Source organism: Euleptes europaea, chromosome 6, assembly GCF_029931775.1.
Source record: "Euleptes europaea isolate rEulEur1 chromosome 6, rEulEur1.hap1, whole genome shotgun sequence".
Taxonomy (NCBI): Eukaryota; Metazoa; Chordata; class Lepidosauria; order Squamata; family Sphaerodactylidae; genus Euleptes; species Euleptes europaea.
In genome coordinates, this window is record NC_079317.1 from 213,397 (window position 1) to 235,193 (window position 21,797).

Below are 21,797 nucleotides of genomic sequence, written 5' to 3' on the forward strand. Positions count from 1 at the left end.
TGGGAGCTGCTGCCACCGTCTCTGCCGCCTGCTGTGCCTTCAGCCTCTGCGGTAGGGACTTACCTGCCCCGTTTCTTACCCAGGAGCGATCCCAGAGTTTCTGCTCATCCTTCCTCAAGGCTGGGCACTCCTTTCCCCCTACACTGATGAGACACTCGTCTCCCGGGAGGTGGGGGGTTTGGGATGTCTACCATGACGACACAGGCACTCTCAACTGCTCAGCAGTATTTCGGGAAGGAGACCGCTCTGCATTAACCACTCGGAGCCCCCGGCTGTTTATGAAACACCTCGGGCTTCTCCCCAACACAGGACAGGCAGCGACCGGCAACGCTATTGCGGTGTCATGCGTCATCAAGCAAGCAGATGCCTGTGGGGAAGACGTGCCCAGCACACTGTCACTCCCTTCATGGTCCCCACAGCCTCCAGGCAGCCTTATCTGGTACGGTGATGTGTGAGTGGACCCCACGACATGCCCGAGGCCACCCGTGCCTCACGGGGGCTCCCACCAGTCCATCGCTCTGTCCCTTTGACCACTGCCTTGGGTTGTTGCTTCTGTGGCTGGTTTTTTCTGTGCCTTCCACCTGGCTTGTCTTGTAAGTCAGGTTAGAGGGGAAGACAGAAAGTGATTGTGGGACTACAGCCTACACTTTCCCTAACAGCAGTGCTGATTCTATGACCTTAAGCAGCTGATGAGAGGGACGGCATCTTGGCCGTGCCCAGAAGATGGCCAAGATGCCCTCCCTCTCATCAGTTACTTAATAGAATCAGCATTGCTGTTAGATGGCCATCTGTCAGCAATGCTGATCCAATGACCTTAGGCAGATGATGAGAAGGAGGGCATCTTGGCCATCTTCAGGGCATGGAGTTGGGATCCCTGGGAGTGTGTGTGGGGGGGGGAGGTATTTATTACATTTCTATCCCGTTCTCCCCAACCCGAAGGTCGGGCTCAGAGCGGCTGCTTGTGAATTTCTTGCATTGTGCAGGGGGTTGGACTAGATGACCCTAGTGGTCCCTTCCAACTATGATTCTCCTGCCCTGGCTGCTTCTAAAGTGGCAGAAGAGCCCGCTCCCTGGGTCTTGACGTCACAGCTGCACGCTGGAGAAGCAACAGCCTTTTTCATCTGCCGCTCAGGCTGTCACATGAAACGACAGCGATCTTCCCTCCTACTTACGACAGACCTCTGGTTATGATGTCACGCATAGGCCCCGCCCACAAGATACACCTTGTTCCACCAGATCTATGGAAGCATCTGCTGGCGGATTCCCCTCCTGTGTGAGGCACATACACCAACCGCCTGTGACCGGCCCTTCAGACAACACCCTTGATATTTGGGCTGCCCCTCAGGCTGCCTTCAGCTGGGCATCTGGCCGTTTCCCCTTTCACTGGACGGCCCGTCGGTTTGGTCGTCATATCCCATCAGTGTGACTCGCAGGCACCACAAGCAGTAAAAAACAGGTTGTCCTTCAAGTGCCAGCACACCACTCTCCTGCCTTCCCGGCAACAAGCGCCTCTTGAACTCACTGCAACCTACTTGTACATTTTGGAAGAAATGGAGTGGGAAGGGAACGGGATGGCTCTCCCTCCTCCTCCGGGCATGCTCAGTCTGAGCTGTGACCCCCTCCGGGGGGGGGGGAGATCCAAGCACATAAAAGCCAGCACCAGACCCCACAAATCCCAATCTAGTGCACGCAGCCACTCAAAGGACAAACACCGTTTTGACCCAACTCCGTTGCAAGCAGACCCTGAGGCATACGTACTTCCAAAGCCCATTAAAGATTTTTATTTTTAAGTAAAACACACAACTGTACAAGTTAGTTTTGTGTATAAAAGTGTAGACGCACCTCAGAAACAATCATTTTACATATACACACCAGCAGCAGCCACGGAGCTTGTGCCGCACAAACACCCACACGATGCGCTCTCAGTCCCTCCCCTGGGGCAGCACGTGCGCCTTCCAGCGGGAGGCTACTGAGCGGCAACCACGACTCGGGCAGGGGTTGCTTGGGTGGCAGCGGCGGCCCTCTGGCTCCGCTCGGCAGACAGGTGCTCCAGGCGCTCCGTGTAGAAGCCGTTGAAGTCCAGCCTGGATGAGGAAGAGAAGAAGAAAGAGTTGGTTTTTTATATGCCGACTTTCTCTACCACTTAAGGGAGACTCAAACCAGCTTACAATCACCTTCCCTTCCCCTCCCCACAACAGACACCCCTGTGAGGTAGGTGGGGTTGAGAGAGCTGTGACTAACCCAAGGTCACCCAGCTGGCTTCGTGTGAAGGAGTGGGGAAACAAACCCAGTTCACCAGATTAGCCTCCGTCGCTAATGTGGAGGAGTGGGGAATCAAACCCGGTTCTCCTGATTAGACTCCACAGCTCCAAACCACCACTCTTAGCCACTACACCACGCTGGCTCCCTCGTACATTTTCCTGTGTCTCTGGAGGTCAGATGCACAGGGACACCGAGTCGGAAGAGGCCTCCGGGGTCATCTAGTCCAACCCCACCCCCTGCACAACGCAGGGAATTTCCCACTGCCTCTCCCACCCACCCCCACTCTGTGCCCAGAGGAAGGAGGCTGGAGAGGGCCCCCCGGCCCCCCAGCAGCATCCCCCCCCCAGGAGGGCCCTTGCTGGAGACCCCTCCTCACCTGTAGATGATGTTGATCATGCTGTGCTCGCAGTCGCTGGTGCTGTACAGGCTCAGCTTGTCCAGGAGATCCAGGAGGTGAGCGGAGAAGTTGCTGTCAAACTTGTTGATGGTGGCCTCAAAGCCGGACGTCACCTGCAGGGCCTCCGCATGCTCAGCCAGGAGCTGTGGGGCAGCCAGACAAGGCACCTCCCTCAGGCGGGGACTCTCTGGCAGAGCAACCGCGTGCCCTCCCCCAGGGGTGGGGGGCATTTTAAAACACAGCTAGCACCTCTGAACACGTGAAGCTGCCCGATGCGGACCCAGACCCCCCCCAGTCCATCAAGCTCAGCATGGTCTCCTCCCACGGGCAGAGGGGCCTCAGGTCACCCCCCTCGATGTCAGAGGGGTCAAGCCCAGGACCTCCTGCGTGCCAAGCAGGTGCTCTACCACTGAGCTACCCCTCCCCCCAAAAAACCCTCAGTGCCTCGAAGGCAAAGAGCAATAAGGGAAAACTGTGGAAGAGTCCTGGACCATTCAGGGGAAAATGCACACTCTACATGCTCACAGGGACTCTTTCCCCAAACATATGTTTGCGGAAGACAATAAGGAATCATGGCTAACTGTACCACATGGACAATGGGTAGAACAACATCTCTGAAGCCTCACAATGTTTGTGACCTGCTAACCCCCTCCCCTTACCCTGTTGGCCAGGTGCTTCCTTGTGGACTCCTCCACCCGCTCCTGCTCAGTCGGGGGACCCCGCATGGTCCCGTGTTCCACAGTGAGGCGGCCCAGCTCCTTGTCCAGCTTCATGCTGTGGGAGAACCTCTGGTGGGGCGAAGCCAGGAGAAGAAGGATCAGCACAGACTCCCCGGCAACCCCAGCCGTTTGAGCATGCCGCCGCCGGCCCTTCTCCCCAAGGCCAGGCGTTGTTCCCCCGCAGCACAAAGGCTCACCTGCATACAGTTGGTGAACATGACGCAGACAGACATCATCTTGGAGAAGATCTTCAGCAGCTCCGGGTTGGTCAGCATGCAGTCCTTCAAGCAGTTGTCCAGGAAGCTGGTGTGGTGGCTCAAGACGTCATCTATATTGGAGGCCTGTTGGGCACAGCAGAGAAACCCGCCTGGCCCGTCAACGGCTCTCTTCCTCAGACTAGCTGCTGCCCAGGAGGAGCCTGGAGGAGGAGTCCACCACTACAGCAGGAGGCAGCTGTGACGGCAGCACCTCGCCCCCCCCCCTTGGAGGAGTATTCAGACTGACCGCCTCCCACCGTTCCTTCCACTCACGCTTCCATGGGCCAGAGACCCTGGGGCTGCCGAGGATGCCACACCTGGATGAGGATACTTAGACGTGAGGCGTGACCCAGAGAGAATGAAGCAGCACTAAAAGTCAGGGGCTCTGAGCACAGGGAGCCATCCTTAGCACTGCTGGAATGGCTCAAGCCACACGCACATCAGAAAAGCGATCCCCCGACAGAGTCATCTCATGCAATCACTGGCGCTTATTACTAAGAAGAGCACTTTTTGAGCTGCCTTCCCACCCAGTCAGGGTCCCCAAGGCGGGCGCACGTGAAAACCTTTGAGCAATTAATCTGGCAATCTGCAGACCAAGAGCCGGCCAGCCTGGCACCGAAGCCTCTCTCAGAAAGGGCAAAGAACTCTTCAGTGGTTTGCTCTCTGGCCTGGCAAGGATGAAGTCGAGTTTGCCTGGCCTTGTCAGAACACGCAGCCCCCCCACCCCCCATCATCCCTGCAGGGAGAGGGCACAGCTCACGGGCCCTCCATTTACTCTTGATGGAAGAGAGCAGAGGCGGGTGAGACTTCTGTCTCGAACGCCCGCTGCCAGGCTCTTCCCGAGAAGAGAGGGCCGCCCCCAGCTCAGACTCACCGACTTGAGATTCTTCTCCAGGATGTGCCACGTGGGCTCCATCACTTCAAACATCATGTAGTACTGGATGTTCTGCACAAAATTGAGCATGCGCTGACGCAGAGTGAACGCCCCAGCAAACCTGGAGGGAAGAGGGGACCGTGAGCTGCCTTTCCCCAGAGGGGTCGGGAACGCAGAACACACCAGCGTCACCGGGTGCCTGGCGAGGAATACCCTACCAGAGTGGTCCAGGGTTGAATAAGCTGCCTCGAAGGAGCCTCCGCTCTCCCGGCGCTCCAGGGCACATGAGGGCTAAGGACAAGCCCGGCTGATCACTGAGCTCGGCCCGGACAAGGGGAAGCATCGAGGAAACGCACCAAATTGCCCCCAGGCCTGAGGGAAGGGGCTACAGAGCAGCATCTCTTGGGCAAGGAAGCCGAGGCGCTGCCCACTTCCTCCACACCACCCAGGAAGGGCCGGGGAGATCCGCGGAGACCTGAGATGGGGGAAGGAGGACCAGCCCATCTCCCCACTAAACCCCATCAGGGCAGCCAGCTCTGCTACAGCAAGCAAAGGGCCCCACCGTCACCCAGGGAAATCTGGGCAGCGCCAGGCTCCAGGTCTGAGGTTTCCTTCTAAGAGGCACTCCGTTGGCGGTTTGAAGCAGGCAGAGGCATGGAAAGGGGCGATTGAAAAAGACAAATCTACCCAAATGAGCCCACAGGCAGATGCGGGCCTCCTCTCCCATGCCGGTCGCCAGATTTTTCCATTGAACACATGAACATATGAAGCTGCCTTATACTGAATCACACACCCCTTGGTCCATTGAAGTCAGTGTTGTCAACTCAGACCAGGGTCTCAGGCAGAGAGGGGTCTTTCATATCATCTACTTGCCTGGTCCCTTTAACTGGAGATGCTGCCGGGGATTTAACCTGGGACCCTCTGCAGGCCAAGCAGATGCTCTGCCACTGAGTCACAGCCCCTCCCCGTTGAGAGAGGAAGACCCCAAGCAGGCAAGGAAAGAGAAGCTGAGCCACCGGGGAGGGCGGGGGGAGTGAATGGCACCTTGATCTGACAGCTGAGACTCTCCTGCCGAGAAAGCGAGAGCCCTCACCACTTGGACGAGTGCAGGGAGTGCTGCTTGGCCGCTTTGCTGCTGATCCAGACGTTGCACAGCTGCCGCTCCACGTGCTTGCAGTAAAACATGTGCCTGAAGAGCATCTGGTAGCGGGTCAAGGCCTTCCTGGAGACCAAACAAAGGGGGTGCGCTGCACAGAAGCCTCTCGGCAGCTCAAGGATGGCGGCATGGGCCGAGCAAGCCAGCCGGGGGTCCCCACGCCACAAACCACCCGCCCATCTTCCCCCACCCCAGGAGCCCTCAGATGCACTCAGGGAGGCCGAAACGTCCCCTCCCTCACAGCAGGGTTCCGACGTCACATGGTGACCCCGAGGGAGATCCATCAGTCAGCAGGACTTACCTGTTGATGATGAGAGAGAGCGGCCATTTGACAATGTAATCAAAAGAAAAGGCCTCCAGGCCGCTCAGCAAGAGCTCTGTGGGCTCCGCGTGGATGATGGCCTTCTCCTGCTTGGTCTCAATGGCCAGAACCCGCAAGAGCTGTGTGATGAGGTCGTGGGGCATCAGGTCAACCTAGAAAGAGGCACCAGGAGGAAGACCAGGTCACGACGCTTCAGGCTAAGCCCAACACCCTGAAGCCCAACACGGCGACACAAACGAGTCTACGCTTACAGCCCCCAGGGCTCAAAGCAAACCCAAACAGCCAGCAACAGGCGCACGTATGCACACACACACCAAATATCTTGGCCGGTATCCATTATTAGCAGCGCCCGGAGGCCAGGACAAGGAGGCCAGCAGAAGCGGCTCCTTAGGAATGCGCCTGAGCAGGACGTGAACACACAGCACATCTTCTGAAAACAAGAGCATATTTCACCCTGCATGTTTGTTTATCTCTGATCTGGTGATGGATAATTTGGAAAATAATGAGATTGATAAAGTTCATTCTCAGAAGGGACGCAGAGCGAATGCAACCTGGCAACTAAGGATCCCGTATGTAATATTGGGAACGTGTGTGCAAAGACACGTTCCTCCGTTGAAGTCACCTGCATTGCAAATATGAGGATTCTGCATGTTTCCTATGCCTGCTAAAATAAAATAACCGGCCTCGTGCATTTCCTCCCTACAATGCAGACTTACATGTTGGGTGGGGAAGGAACTCCCTTTCCCTTCCCCTCCCTTTGGGGGGGCTTCATAGCAAAAGCGGCTTTTGGATCACACGTATGCTTGTATTTCAGACAGCTCGTTAATTGGTTCTTGTAGGTTATCCGGGCTGTGTGACCGTGGTCTTGGTATTTTCTTTCCTGACGTTTCGCCAGCAGCTGTGGCAGGCATCTTCAGTGGAGTAACACTGAAGGACAGTGTCTCTCTGTGTCAAGTGTGTAGGAAGAGTAATATATAGTCAGAAAGGGGTTGGGTTTGAGCTGAATCATTGTCCTGCAAAAAGTTACAAAGGTAATGTGCTAACCATTGTCCTGTATCAAGATAATGTGCTAATGAGGGTGTGGTATGTTAATATGGAACCATTGTATCCTGAAGTGATCTGTTAATGTGTGAAATCCAAAGCTAATCTGCATGGCTATTGTGGACTGTAGTCTTTGTTAGTCTGGAGGTTTTCAAGACAGGAAGCCAAGCCTTATTCATTCTTAAACTCTCTTCTGTTAAAGTTGTGCTGATGTTTATGAATTTCAATGGCTTCTCTGTGCAATCTGACAAAATAGTTGGTAGAATTGTCCAGTCTTTCAGTGTTTTGGAATAAGACCCTGTGTCCTGTTTGTGTCAGTCCATGTTCAGCCACTGCTGATTTCTCAGGTTGGCCCAGTCTGCAGTATCTTTCATGTTCTTTTATCCTTTTTTGTATGCTGCGTTTTGTTGTCCCAATGTAAACATGTCCACAGCTGCAAGGTATACGATATACTCTTGCAGAGGTGAGGGGGTCTCTTTTGCCTTTTGCTGATTGTAGCATTTGTTGTATTTTCTTGATGGGTTTAAACACTGTTTGTAGGTTATGTTTTTTCAAAAGTTTCTCCATCCTATCAGTGACTCCTTTAATAAATGGCAAGAATACCTTTCCTATGGGAGACTGTTTTTCCTGAGTTTTCTGATTTTTGTTTGGTTTAATGGCCCTTCTGATTTCATTCTTGGAATAGAGGTTTGCTAGCAGTGCGTGATTTAGATGATTAGTTTCTTCCTTGAGAAACTGTGGTTCACAGATCCGTCTTGCACGGTCCATTAATGTTTTGATTATTCCTCTTTTCTGTGGGGGGTGGTGGTTGGAGTTTTTGTGTAAGTAGCGATCTGTGTGAGTTGGTTTCTGGTAGACCTTCCGGTAGGATGGAGAAACTTTTGAAAAAACATAACCTACAAACAGTGTTTAAACCCACCAAGAAAATACAACAGATGCTACGATCAGCAAAAGACAAAAGAGACCCCCTCACCTTTGCAGGAGTATATTGTATACCTTGCAGTTGTGGACACGTTTACATCGGGACCACACAACGCAGCATACAAACAAGGATAAAAGAACATGAAAGATACTGCAGACTTGGCCAACCTGAGAAATCAGCAGTGGCTGAACATGGACTGACACAAACAGGACACAGGGTCTTATTCCAAGACACTGAAAGACTGGACAATTCTACCAACTATTTTGTCAGATTGCACAGAGAAGCCATTGAAATTCATAAACATCAGCACAACTTTAACAGAAAATAAGAGAGTTTAAGAATGAATAAGGCTTGGCTTCCTGTCCTGAAAACCTCCAGACTAACAAAGACTGCAGTCAACAATAGCCATGCAGATTAGCTTAGGATTTCACACATTAACAGATCACTTCAGGATACAATGGTTCCATATTAACATACCACACCCTCATTAGCACATTATCTTGAGACTTACCGGACAATGATTAGCACATTACCTTTGATAGTTTTTTCAGGACAATGATTCAGCTCAAACCCAACCCCTTTCTGACTACATATTACTCTTCCTACACACTTGACACTGAGAGACACTGTCCTTCAGTGTTACTCCTCTGAAGATGCCTGCCACAGCTGCTGGCGAAAAGTTAGGAAAGAAAATACTAAGACCACGGTTACACAGCCCGGATAACCTACAAGAACCAATGAACTCTGACCGTGAAAGCCTTCGACAATATTTAGCCCGTTAATTCTCTGGTGGAGAGGAGAGGGGACTCTGCGAAGCGACCAGCCTCGGAAGAGGCAGCGACAGATGGCTGGACAGCACTGGACTTTCATGGAGGAAGGAGCCCCACTGGGAAGCCTCTGAGGATCACTTCTGAGCCAGCCAAAGTTTGAGACGCTGCCCGCTGCCTCCGCAGGGACACAGAGGCTCCCCTCCTGTTGGGCTGTGCAAGTGGGAAGGAGTTCCCAGGTCTCCCCCCGTGGAGCCACCTCCATCGGGAAGCCCCAAGACTGGAAACCTCTCATCCACATGACGACAGCACACCCGTGGAGTCCCAGCTTCCAGGAAGCCACAGTGTTGCTGCGGTGACTTCATTTTAATTTCAGGACCTTCAGCCTTGACCAAGATTAAATGCTGTTTACGTTAATCATTTTGTAGAAATGGCTATTAATGACTATTGTGAGCCACCCTGAATGTATCAGGGCATCACAATTCCCAACATGGAGGGCAGCACTAGGCAGTTGCTGGGGGGGTGGTGCTGGCTGCAACCTCTCCCAAATTGCCCCACAGTTCTGGCAGCCCCCGTCCTCAAGGAGCCTGCCCGGAGGCCATGTGAGTTCTAGACGCTTGCCCGCCACAACCTCGTATCCCAGGCGCACAGACAAATTCCCCCATTGCAGCCTGACTTCATCAAGCAGAGGCTGGGGAAAGAGGGCGGGGGAAACTCTGGCGCTCACCTTTAAGTCATCCTTGAAAGGGTCTGTGTTGGCTGTGCTCATCCGCAACGCCAGTTCCAGCAGAGCTTCTAATCTGGTAGGGATGATGTCCTCCACAGGCTTTTTCAGCTCTTCCTCCGTGAGGTCCATGAAGTGCACGTAGAAGTCACCCTGGTCCATCAGGAAGTAATGCTTGATTGACCTGCTTGTTCAAAAGGAGCGAGTTAATTGACACGGAAACAGGAAATCGAGACCTGGCCCAGGCAGAAGCGGCACCAAACTGAGGACTGCCAGAGCCACACAGACAACCAACCGAGGGGTGGAAGCAGCATGCGACAGACGCTACTAGATGAGACGCACCAAAAACACACAGGAGACCCACAACTCAAGCAAGGGGGTTTTCCACTTCACCATGAAAGCTCAATTCCAGAGTGCATTTCTGCACCGTTTCACCTCTCCCAGGAAAGCATGAAAGCAGTGAGTCATATGCCCCCACAATGGGCTTAGCTACAAATCTGGGGGGGGGGGCAATCATAACAGAACTGCACATAACAGAACTGAGACAGAAGAATGGGCGGGGGAGAGGAGGGACTTTTGGGGGCAATGGAGGGGTCCTTCAGGATTCTAGGCACACCTTTCCCCCCCCCACTTGCTGTGGCTTCTGCCTGCCAGCCAGCGAGTTATTTTATGTGGCGCATCCCAGAGGGATACACACAAACGGACAATCCAGACAGTTCAGGCAGGTGCAGGTGGGTGCTGCCAGACCCCTGAAGTTCCTTTAGTGAAGAATGCCAAGGGCAGAGGGTGGTGGACTTTGGGGCAGAGCACAGGTGTGCTTTGGGGCAAGGTTCCCCCTGCAGCCTCAACATGACCATCACACAAGAGACGCTGAGGTTAACGGCGCCCCTGTTCCACGCTTCGGTAGATAGGAAGGCCAAACTTGGCTTGAGTTTCAGTGATAAATTTCCCCAAAGTCCCGGGTAACTGGAACGCTCCTCCACACACGTGTAGCAGCACGGCCAACTTGCAATGAAAAGAATACTCTGAAATATTTAAAACTCTTGCTATCAAAGAACGAAGCAAACCTTAAGCGGGCCACAAGTTCTTTCTCTTCCATCAGGAAATCGAGCAAGACTTTGCTGGCGTAGTTGTAGGCTTTCTCTATCTGTTCCACGTATTCCCGCTCCTTTAAAGTATAGATGACCTCTTTTGCCACCGGACACGTAACGTCGTGGCCGCACTCCCGGACAACATTTAAATACTTTCCTGCAGGAAGGAGGAAGTGGAACTCTGGTGAAGACGAAGGCAGACCAGCAAGGCCTCGGTCAGTAGAGGGACACCTCCGTGGAGCTCAGTTGTCCTTGACTGTGCCAGGAAGGGGCCCAGAGGCTCAACAAGGTCTGGACGGCCTCCCACTGCAGGCAGATGACCCGAAAGGCTGAGGACGTTGGTACCAAAGCAGGGCTCAGCTGGTTGCTTAGCCGCAGCCGGTCACTGCCGCGGCTTGCTGTGATGCCGGAAGCCACAGACAGCACTCCACCGAGCGGCCTCCACCCTTACAGCCTCCAGTGCACTGAGACAGCAAGATGGGGGGGAGGGAGAGGAGGCCAAGCAGCAGGCAAAGGCACACCGACTGGCATCGGTTGCTTGCTTGTGAATATGGTGGCACCTGAATGGAGCCCGGGGGGAAGGGGTTTGGCACTGCAGAAGGTCTCACCAATCTTGCCACACAATGTAGTCAACCCCCACCCTGGAGGTGAGGTCAATGCTGAAGGCTCCTGAAAATCACGCTTTAGGTGAAGCACAAAGTCATTTGGCAACCAGCGGCTCAGTTCTGAATAAGCCAGAGAGCAAATTATGGGTTGAGCTTTTTGGAAATTTTTAATATTCTGTCTTTTAAGATTCTTAAGTGACAAGCATCTCTCCTCGAGACATACGGTATGTTACCTTCTCCTGCTCCAGCAAGCCGCTATTAAAATGAACAAGCTATGGCAGGATTTTGAATTCCCAGACACAAAACGGCAGCGCCAGGGGCTGGAACTTCGCTGAAGTCGGGGGCATGCTGTCTCTGGTGAGGCCCCGGTCCCTGCTCCTTACCTGTGCTCAGTATTTTGTCTCCTATCTTCTGCAGGAAGGAGGGAATCTGCTGTTGGACGATGGTGTATCTTTGATCCCAGTATTTATCATTATAATCTTCCTGGATCTTCTCCTTCTGCAGCTCATGTTCTTCCACCATGAACTCACTGCGGAATTAAAACAGGTCAGCACCTGAAGGAAGGTGCAGAGATCAGGGGCGGGGAGGCTTCAATGCAGAGATCAGGAGTGGGGGCTCAGTGTCCCCCCCCCCAACTGGCCAGGGCACTTCTTCCGCTTACAGCCAGGACACCAGTCGGGGTTTAAGGTGAGCAACTTTGCAAGGTTTTTCAAGCAGGCAAAACTTTTTATTTTTCTCTAGTTTGCATATTGCTAAGTTAATAATTGCACAGAACCCTGAAATAAAAGCTCCACCAATTTAGAGGAGAAAAGGTTTCCTGTGCACAAACCCACACACCCCTACTCCATCCACACAATTGTGCTTTGACAAAACCCACTTTATCCCGACATCGCTGCAACTAAGAAGTCTGCCAGAAAGCCAGGCGGAAGGAGCCCACCTGTAAGGATCGTGGATGATCCCTCTGTAGATCCACTTCTCCAGGATCTCAAAGTAGGGGACGCTGGCGGCCTTGGTCAGGTAGAGGCAGAGCTCCTGCGCTTGGCTGTCCCCCGTGTAGTTGAACGTCTTGTCGTGGAGCAGGCTGAGCGTGGAGCCCCCCACGCACTCCCCCTTGTCGACAGAAGCGGCTGAGGGAAAAGGAAAAGGGACTTCTATTGGCTCCACCCTGGGGTTGGATCCTGCCTAGATTTCTGTGGGCCTGAGTGGGGATTTTTACTGACCCCCCCAAAAAGCCCCCAACACCCCCTTCCCAGATGCTGTTCCTGGGGGACCCCTAGAAATAGAATAATAGAATCACAGAATCATAGAGTGGGAAGGGACCACCAGGGTCATCTGGTCCAACCCCCTGCACAATGCAGGAAATTCACAACTACCTCCCCCACACACACCCAGTGACCCCTACTCCATGGCCAGAAGAGGGCCAAGTTGCCCTCCCTCTCATCATCTGCCTAAGGTCATAGAACAAGCATTGCTGACAGATGGCCACCTAGCCTCTGCTTCAAAACCTCCAGGGAAGGAGAGCCCAACACCTCCCGAGGAAGCCTGTTCCACTGAGGAACCACTCTAACTGTTAGAAAGTTCTTCGTAATGTCTAGATGGAAACTCTTCTGATTTAATTCCACCCCGCTGGTTCTGGTCCGACCTTCTGGGACAACAGAAAACAACTCGGCACCTTCCTCTATACAGTAGCCCTTCAAGTACTTGATCAGAGTTCTCCTGCATGAGGGGGGAAATCTGCAGAGACATCTAGGCAGAATCCCAACCCTGGACTCCTGCAGGTCCCAATCCCCTTTTTCTCAGGGGCCTTGCAGGAGCCACAGGACCCTCCGGATGGTGCTGGGACACCGAACGCCCTGGCCGACATCAAGCGCTCCCTCTCCTAGACAAGCCTCTGGGATTGCAAGAGGCTCCCTCTCCATTCAGAAAGGGCTCCAGCGTCATACTATTGCATATTTACCACCAGGGCCTGAAAAGATGCTGCTTCTAACAGCCTGGATGGTGAGTCCTCCAGGAACAGTGTCAGCCAGGCAACTTGACTTTGCGGGCTGGGGGGAGGGTGCTTGTGAGAGCCCTCTGCTCTGGGCAGCGGCAGATGGACGGTGTCTCGTCTGCTCCGATGAGCACAGCCCTCCACAGAAGCCACACATCTGGCCAGGCACAAAAGGCCCTTTTCTCACTCAGTCAAGAAACCGTTAAGTGATCTGGGCCCTGGATGGAAGGCCAAAGGAGAAAGGGAGTGCTCTAAGGAGAACATTTCAGAGGACGAGAACTGTGCAAGAATCTGCAGCCCCCAGAGAGAGAGAGAGAGAGAGAGAGAGAGAGAGAGAGAGAAGGGCTCCCCCCTCACCCAGAGAGGCCAGGATCTCCATGGTCCTCATGGTGGGCTGGATGTAGAACCAGAGCTTCTGGAGAGAGAGCAGCCCTTGGCGCTGCAGGTGCTCCAGCTGGGTGATTAGGATCATGTACTCCTTCACCAGGGTCCTCATGGCGGCTGCCAGCGCGTGGTTCACCTGCCCGTACTCGAAGGAGGACTTCTCCTCTATGAACCTGGGGAGAAGGCAGGTGTCAGAGGTCTCCCACACAAACAAATGCACGCCTGGCCGTTTCTAGCTCCACAACACTGCCGGAGATCGAAGGCACAAAAAAATGCTGGAACAAAGCAAGGAAGGAGAAAAAAAAGAGAGACCCTTCCCCCCCAAGCTGGTACCTTGTTACTATGGAGTAACTTGTAGCAACGGGAAGAATCCTGGTGACGAGTTCTTTGACAGACACGTCCAAATTAGGGTCCACTAAGAAAGTTCGGTTCTCTCTCCCGACCAGTGGCTGAGCAGAGATATATCTGCCGTCCACGCCAATCAAAACATACAGCAGGTCCTCCACAATTGAGGACTCTTGGGATGCCAGGGGCAGGGATCCTGGTAAAGAAACACGAGGGTAGAAAGCAGGAGCATTTCTCAAGGGCACAAAGTCAGCCTTTCCCCAAAAGCATTTCTCTTGATCTCTGCCACCTTCAGGGTGACCAGAAAAAAAGACAAAAGTATGTAAAAAAGAAGGAAACAACAATTTTAGCTGTGGTTTTGATTTGACCTGCATAGCCAGATGAATTCATAACTTGGTTTATTTGGATTACGTGGCTTTAACCTCCTAGCCCCCGCCCCAGTTTACTGTTACACAACTCTGAGGAATAATCGCCACGAAACATTAATTACAATTCTGACCTCACAGGGTGGTTGTTGTGAGCACAGAACACAGGAGGGGAGACCTGTGTTGTAAGCGGCTTTGGGAAGAAAGCAAAGTATAAAACCTCCAGATGAAGGCGCAGCTAAGATGGAAGCAGAGAGCTCCTGGGCTCCTCTTCAAGACTCACCTATGGGCACCGTTGTGTCTGTGCTCAAACTGGAGCCAGTGAGGAAATCCCCAATAAGCGCCGGTCTCTCATAGACCCAGGCAGGAAACAACGGAATGGGCTGGCCGGAATTCTTCTTGTTCTGCTTCTCTCTGAGCGTCTTTCGAACAGATTCCAGAGGCTGCCGAGAGAAGAGAGGGCAGGTAGCAAACCGGGCCTTCCGACGGCTGGCTGTGCCGCCTCATTCAGCAGCAAAGGCACAGGGGAAAGGAGGGAAGGGGAGGGCAACCGCTTGTCCCAGGATAGAAGCCCTGGGCAGCGCATTTCTCTGATGACCAAACTTCAACCGTCTTGCCCACATTTCAGTGTTTGAGTGAGTCGAGCGAGGTGTGTGTGGGGTGGGGGAGTCTCCCCTACCTGCTGGGCGGTGGAGCTGGTGGTGACGTTGCCCAGCTGCTTCCGCAGCTCCTCCAGCTCCTGCACGGTCATCTTGGGGGCAGCAGAAGGGGCGGCGGAGGAGGAGGAGGAGGAGGAAGGGCCGGTGCTTGTGGCTGCTGCCAGCTCCGCTCGCTCCTTGGCGTTCTGCTGCAAGTACTGGAGGGTCTGCAAAGGTACCAGGGAGAGGTCAGAGCCCCTGGTGGGGGGGAGGGAGTGGGACGGGGGGTGGTGGCTCCCCCTCCCTCCCTCCCTCCCCCCCCATCCGTGCACCTCCTTGTGGTCGGCGAGCTGGGCGAGGAGGGAGACGAGGGGGTCGAGGTGCCGGGTGTTGCGGCCCTTCAGCTCGTCGTACTTGGTGAGGAAGTCCTCGGGCGTGCGGGAGAACTCTGCCAGCTTCACCTGCGCGGGAGGAAGTGAGGAAGGGGGGGGAGAGAGAGGTGGGTGTCAGTGGGGAGGGGGGAAGGGCCTGGACCCCCCCCCTCTCCCCACCCCCTTCCAGGGCCTCATAGAATCGTAGAAGAGTTGGGAGGGACCACCAGGGTCATCTAGTCCAACCCCCTGCACAAGGCAGGAAACTCGCAACCCCCTCCCCCCTCCACACCCCCAGGGACACCCCCCCTGCTCCATGCCCAGAGAATGGCCCAGGTGCCCCCCCGCCCCACCTCTCACCGTCTGCCTCAGTTCTGCCCCGCAGCATCATAGAAGAGCGGGAAGGGACCTCAGAGGCCCTCTAGTCCAGCCCCCCACCCCCCGCGCCACGCCAGGGGGTTCGCATCCCCCCCTGCCCCCCCCTCCCCCGCTTGCCTTGGCGCCGAGGGCGGAGACGGTGGTGGTGAGGAAGGGTCCGCGGCTCTTCTGCAGGAGCTCCATGTAGCCCTCCGCCCCCTCCCCCCCGCCCCCGCCCGCCCCCCCGCGCACGCGCAGCAGGCTCAGCAGCTCGTTCACGTCGTGGTGCAGCCGGAACTCGCTCATGGCCGCCGCCGCGGAACCCCGGGGGGCCCCACGACCCCCACCCCCCACGCAGAGAGAGGGAGAGAGAGCGCGTGCGCGTGTGTGGGGCGGACGGACCCCTCCCCCAGCGGCGCCTCCCCCTCCCCCTCCTCCCTGCCCGCGAGCGGCCGGCGCTGCGCTGCGCTGCGCCTGCGCCCCTCCCTCCGCCCCCCCACCCGGAACCGGAAGTGGAGGGTTGCCGGGGCCGCTTCCGCTCCCCGCTTTCCCCCGGCGCCGGCGGCCGCGGGGCGGGTGTGAGGGGAGGATGTCGCCGCCGCCGCCGCCCCCCCCTCCGCCGGGGGCCCCCTTCCGCTTCTCCCCCGCCCGCCGACGCCTCCCGGCAGCCCACCCCTTCTTCGAGGTAGCCGCCCGGCCCGGCCCGCCCACCGACCCAACCCGGGGGGAGGGCTGGGGCCGGCTGGCGGGGGGGGGGGCGGACCGCCACACCCCCCCACAGGCTGAAACCCACCCGCCCCCCCATCTCTCTCTCCCCCCCCCCGTGCAGGAGGGCGACGTGCGGCGGCACCTCCACCTCAGGGGCCTCCTGAGCGGCGCGGCCGAGGAGGAGGAGGAGGAAGAGGAAGAGGAGGGCGGCGGGTGAGCCGGGCGCGGGGGGGGGAGGGTCTCTCTGCGGGCCGGGCCCCCTCCCTCCCTCCCTCCCGGGCCCCGACCCAGCCCCCGCGCTGCCTGGGCGAAGGGGGCGTCCCCGCTGCCCCCTGCCGCCTCCTGCATTGAGGCTGGATCCCCCCCCAACCAGCCAGTGAGGCCTGTGGGGCTGGGGGCCCCTGCCTGCCCGAGAGAGCGAGCGAGCCGCTGCCCGCCTGAGGGGGCAGGACTGGCCTGGGTGGACCGGGGGGAGGGAGGGAGGGGGGGTGCCTGATTCAGGATCAAGGCAGCTGCGTGGTGCTTCCGATGGGGGTGGGGCCGGGAGCGGCCTCTCTCTTCCAGGCCCAGGCCGAAGCCTTTCCGGCTGCAGCCTGCCCAGGCCATTGGGCGGGGGTGGGGCGAGTGGGGGGGGGCTGACCCGCCTGGCCGTTTGTCTTCCAGCCCGGCCGACTCCCTCTGCTGCCCGTGCGCGGGGTGCGGCCAGGCCTTCCGCACCCTGGAGAGCTACGAGCACCACTACGACCTGCTGCACAGGAACGTCTGCGCCGCCTGCAAGAGGTCCTTCCCCTCCGCCCACCTGCTGGACCTCCACCTCCTGGAGTGGCACGACTCCCTCTTCCAGGTCATGGCGGAGAAGCAGGACATGGTGAGCCTGCGAAGGCCCCCCCTCCCCCCCGTTGAAAACACAGCCAGCCACACCCGGCACACGTGGGCGTGTCAGTTGGGCAGGATCACCACATCCCTAGCCCAGGTGTTCATCTCCAAAGCTTCCCAAGGCCGCCACCTTCTGAGCCAGACTGCTGGTTCATCAGCCTCCGTATTGCCTGCTCAGAACAGCGGTGGCTCTCCGCGGGCCCAGGCAGAGAGAGGCCTTTCCCAGCAGTCCCACTGGCTGAAAGCCTTTCGGCCACCCGTGCCAGGCACGGAAGCTTAGACCGGCCGCATGCAAAGCGGGTGCTCTGCCCTTTGAGCGACGGACTCTCCTGCCCACCACACACACATCCCACCAGTCCCTTTGCTGTTACGATAGGTAGCTCTTTGCCTGTTTTTCCACTGTTCTGTTCCACAAGGGCAAACACAAGAAACCCTGAGGCTGGTGACTAAGCCCTGGGACTCAGCTGGTGAGGGCTAGGGGCTGGCTAGGATTCGCTTTCGTGCTTTTATTATCCCTGCACATCTGAAATCTGGGAAATTGCCGGAGGTGAGAGCTACCTGGTGGGTTTTTTGACTTTACAGAGAGCAGCCGAGTAACAGAAGGACCTTTCCTTCATCTAGTACCAATGTCTGGTGGAGAGCTGCACGGAGAAGTTCAAGAGCAGGAAGGACCGGAAGGACCATTTGATCAAAATACACCAGTATCCCTCTGACTTCAGGTTTGATAAACCTATGAAACCAAAAAGGTAAATACGCTCACTGTTTTAATTTTCTCGGAACGCTCTGCCTTGGAATGGACGAATATGCAGAAATGGGCATTTGCTGGAAGGAGAGCAGAGCTTGGCATACAGTGAGGGGGGAAAGTATTGGATCCCCTGCTGAATTTGCCCGTTTGCCCTCTGACGAAGAAATGACCAGTCCATAATTTTAATGGTAGGTTTATTGTAGCTGTGACAGACAGAATAACATCAGGAAAAACCCCAGAAACCCAGAAGACAAAAGTCAGAGATTGATATGCATTATAATGAGTGAAATAAGTATTTGATCCCTTTGCAAAAGATGACTTAGTACTTGGTGGCAAAACCCTTGTTGGCAATTACAGAGGTCAGACGTTTCTTGTAGATGGCCACCAGGTTTGCACACATCTCAGGAGGTATTTTGTCCCACTCCTCTTTGCAGATCCTCTCCAAGTCATTAAGATTTCGAGGCTGATGTGTAGCTACTCGAACCTTCAGCTCCCTTCACAGAATTTCAATGGGATTAAGGTCTGGAGACTGGCTAGGCCACTCCAGGACCTTAATGTGCTTCTTCTTGAGCCACTCCTTTGTTGCCTTGGCCGTGTGTTTTGGGTCATTGTCATGCTGGAATACCCATCCTCGACCCATTTTCAATACCCTGGCTGAGGGAAGGAGGTGCTCACCCAAGATTTGACGATACGTGGTCCCGTCCATCGTCCCTTCGATGCAGTGAAGGTGTCCTGTCCCCTTAGCAGAAAAACACCCCCAAAGCATAATATGTCCCCCTCCATGTTTGACAGTGGGGATGGTGTTCTTGGGGTCATAGGCAGCATTCCTCCTCCTCCAAACACGGCGAGTTGAGTTGATGCCAAAGAGCTCGATTTTGGTCTCATCTGACCACAACACTTTCACCCAGTTCTCCTCTGGGTCATTCAGATGTGCATTGGCAAACTGCAGACGGGCCTGTACATGTGCTGTCTTGAGCAAGGGGACCTTGCGGGCTTTGCAAGATCTCAGTCTTTCACGGCGTAGTGTGTTACCAACTGTTTTCATGGTGACTATGGTCCCAGCTGCCCTGAGATCATTGGCAAGTTCCCCCCCGTGTAGTTCTGGGCTGCTTCATCACCGTTCTCATGATCATTGCAACTCCACGAGATGCGATCTTGCATGGAGCCCCAGTGTTACTCCTCTGAAGATGCCTGCCACAGCTGCTGGCGAAACGTCAGGAAAGAAAATACCAAGACCACCGTCACACAGCCCGGATAACCTACAAGAACCAATGAACTCTGACCGTGAAAGCCTTTGACAATACTTTTTTTTGTTTTAAAAATGCTTTATGACTCAGACTGTAATTCTTTGATTGTAAGAATCTATTAGTCCATGCTTTCCGTTTTATCATGTTTTGACTGGCTAAGTGCCGTAAATGAATTACCTATCTATCTAACAAATGGGCATATATTAGATATTAAATACTTTGGTTGTTGTGCGTTAGCATGGTGCTGCATAAGACCTATTGGTCATTTGAGCAGAACCATTAAAGAAAGGAAAAATAAAAGAATCAATATCTTGTCAGCCCAGAGGGAAAAGCCCAGAAAATTATTCTTTTTTTGCCACAGCTCAAAAACGATGAAGCCTCCGTCTAGAGATCCCGCTGTGCCAATGGATGTCAACGTTGAAGGCTGCGAACCGTCACCAGGGGATGCCATGGAGGTTGGCCCTAGTGAGACCGCAGTGGATCAGGCCCTCCAGCCCAGGGTGGGGGGCACGTGGGTCCTGCCAGCGCCTGAGACACGGCTGTCGAGAACCAGGTCTGTTTCCCCTGTCACCTTGGAAGAGCCTGGCTCCATCTTCTTTCTTGACTTCATTGCTATGCCTGGTACGCATGCTTTTGTGCAAGCAGGAGTCCCGGGGCATGTTTTCATTCTAGCATAAAACTCTCTGGAACTGCCTCAGGTTTCCATGTGCCCTTCCTTCCCTTAAAACATTCAATCAAACTAATACTTTAAAAATACTTGACTGGTCTTTGACAGACCAGCGGACCAAGTCATTTTTGTCTGTCCAAATGCCCAGCGTTGGTTTGGGTGTTTTCTCGGCTGCTTTGTTCTTCAGCCTCAGCTTTGCAAGATCACGCAGATCAGAAAGCAGAGAGCCTCTCGCTGACATCATTCAGCTGCAATTAATTATTGTTCCAATTTGTAATAATTTATTAAACCTTTATGATGGATTTTAGCTAAAGGGTTAGTGAAGCAGGTCTCTGGAGAGGTGCCGCATACATTTTCAAAATAAATAAATACCTAACGAAGTGGCCTTGTGTTTTGTCTTCCAGAATCCCACCCAGCATTTGTTTCGGGCAAGGAGCCGCCCGTGGCTTCAAAAGCAGGAAGAAAAGAGCCTGAGCACGATAGTCCTTGTTCCAGGCGGGCTTTCGGAAGCCAAGGAGAAAGGCACTGCCTGGCAGAACACACCTGTGGGAGGGAATGGGCCTGCTTCTGGCGTCTGCAAGGGCAGAGGAACGGCTGGCACAGTCTCCTGCCTTCAGGGGGCACAGAGCCCACAGCTGCCTGCTCCTGCCGCTCACCCTCCTCCATTCAATACTTGTGCCATTAAAAAGGGATGGATTTTGAGGTGAAAGTGGGTCCTAAGCACCTCCAGATGCTTATGTAGTACTTAGCATTTGTATTGTCCTTCTGGACTGATGCTGCACATACATGATCTCAGAGGTCCTTACAACCACGGAGCAAAGGGTCCCCAAGGAGCACTTGGTCCCCAAGTGGCAGATGAGGGGGTGAGGCCAAGAGAGAGTGGCTCCCCCCCATCCCCCCACCCGTGGGTCTCGGGCAGAACCAAGAGTGGGACCGGGGGAGGGGCTTCCTAGATCACAGCTCCGCTCACTGCGTCAGGGCAGTGGAACAGCCGATGTTCTGGGGAGCCACTCACAGGCCCACGTCTGGAGCTTGAGGGGTGGGGGGAGGTCTGTCCCCTCAGAGACCAATAGAAGGGCTTCCTGTTAGTTTCCAAAATATAAGCCAAAAATTCACCCTGTGTTTTTGTCTTTCTTTGCCTCCGGGAGTTTAAAGTCTGATGAGGAGAGAACTAGTGGGAGCCGAGAGTGAGAAGCCACGACCTGGGGGCCAAATGCAGTCCGAGGGGGTTTTGTCACTGAAGGTTCCTTTCAGCTTAGAGCCGCCCATTCCTCCCTGTCTGTTCTTATGCAGCCTGTGGGTGGTGGGTAGAATGGGGGGGGGGGGTTCCAAAGTGTTCTTTGAGGTGAGGAACACCTGGGGAAGGAGAGCAGGAGGGCAACTGACTCCCCATAACTGCTGGGTCGCTTCCGTGGGTTGAAAGGGCGGATGCGACCATCCCTGTGTATTCACAGAATGAGACCGAGTGGCCCCCGGGCTATTCCGGGGGGAGGGTTTCTTACCTTTAACAAGCGAGCCAGGCTGTTTCTGTTTGGCAGTTGGCTCACCAGCAACAGCCTGGAATGGGCTGAACTCGTTCTAGTCCAAGGAACGCTGCTCGAATCCTTCCTGAAGGAAAACTGCCTCTTCACCACATTCGGTTTCCAGAATTCTCCAAGGAAGGTGTTAGATCAAAAGGATCTGGCCCTGGCAGGGGGCTGGCTGGCTCTGTGAAGTTATTCTGTTGATTCAGCCGTGGTCTTGTGGTTCCCTTGGGGAATGTGGTCTTTTGGTTCCCTTGGGGGATGCTTCTACAGCCCTGCTAATGGGGGGGGGGAGGGCTGTTGTGCTTAAAGCCGCTACTCTGAAGGGTTGGAGGGATGGAAGAACAATCCTGATTGCAGATCCCAGGAGGCTTCAGCGTTCCTCTCAAGGGCTGCGGCTGAACGTTTCAGCGTTCCTCTCAAGGGCTGCCGCTGAACGTTCTC

The 21,797-nt window shown here is 55.0% G+C and overlaps 2 protein-coding genes across 2 annotated transcripts; one reads left to right on the plus strand and one right to left on the minus strand.

Moving 5' to 3' along the window:
- Positions 1-1,966: 1,966 nt before the first annotated feature.
- On the minus strand, positions 1,967-15,893 carry TUBGCP2 (tubulin gamma complex associated protein 2). Its single transcript, XM_056851285.1, has 17 exons — positions 15,726-15,893; positions 15,192-15,320; positions 14,901-15,086; positions 14,505-14,664; positions 13,845-14,052; positions 13,485-13,684; positions 12,075-12,264; positions 11,521-11,666; positions 10,509-10,689; positions 9,445-9,625; positions 5,967-6,139; positions 5,603-5,731; positions 4,510-4,630; positions 3,576-3,719; positions 3,319-3,447; positions 2,639-2,802; positions 1,967-2,084 (listed from the first exon to the last, which is right to left on the minus strand). Exons 1-17 carry the CDS (start codon positions 15,891-15,893, stop codon positions 1,967-1,969), a joined length of 2,727 nt encoding a protein of 908 aa, XP_056707263.1.
- Positions 15,894-16,176: 283 nt separating this feature from the next.
- On the plus strand, positions 16,177-20,304 carry ZNF511 (zinc finger protein 511). Its single transcript, XM_056851066.1, has 6 exons — positions 16,177-16,272; positions 16,417-16,508; positions 16,959-17,163; positions 17,793-17,917; positions 19,525-19,716; positions 20,235-20,304. Exons 1-6 carry the CDS (start codon positions 16,177-16,179, stop codon positions 20,302-20,304), a joined length of 780 nt encoding a protein of 259 aa, XP_056707044.1.
- The last annotated feature ends 1,493 nt before the right edge of the window (positions 20,305-21,797 follow it).

Coding starts and splice junctions, on each gene's coding strand:
- ZNF511 (XM_056851066.1), top strand. CDS start 16,177: ATGTCGCCGCCGCCGCCGCCCCCCCCTCCGCCGGGGGCCCCCTTCCGC. Junction 16,509..16,958: donor GAGGAAGAGGAGGGCGGCGG/GTGAGCCGGGCG, acceptor TTTGTCTTCCAG/CCCGGCCGACTCCCTCTGCT. Junction 19,717..20,234: donor ACACGGCTGTCGAGAACCAG/GTCTGTTTCCCC, acceptor TTTGTCTTCCAG/AATCCCACCCAGCATTTGTT.
- TUBGCP2 (XM_056851285.1), bottom strand. CDS start 15,893: ATGAGCGAGTTCCGGCTGCACCACGACGTGAACGAGCTGCTGAGCCTG. Junction 14,665..14,900: donor CCAGCTCCACCGCCCAGCAG/GTAGGGGAGACT, acceptor TTCTCTCGGCAG/CCTCTGGAATCTGTTCGAAA. Junction 4,631..5,602: donor TCCCTGCACTCGTCCAAGTG/GTGAGGGCTCTC, acceptor TCTTCCCTCCAG/GTTTGCTGGGGCGTTCACTC.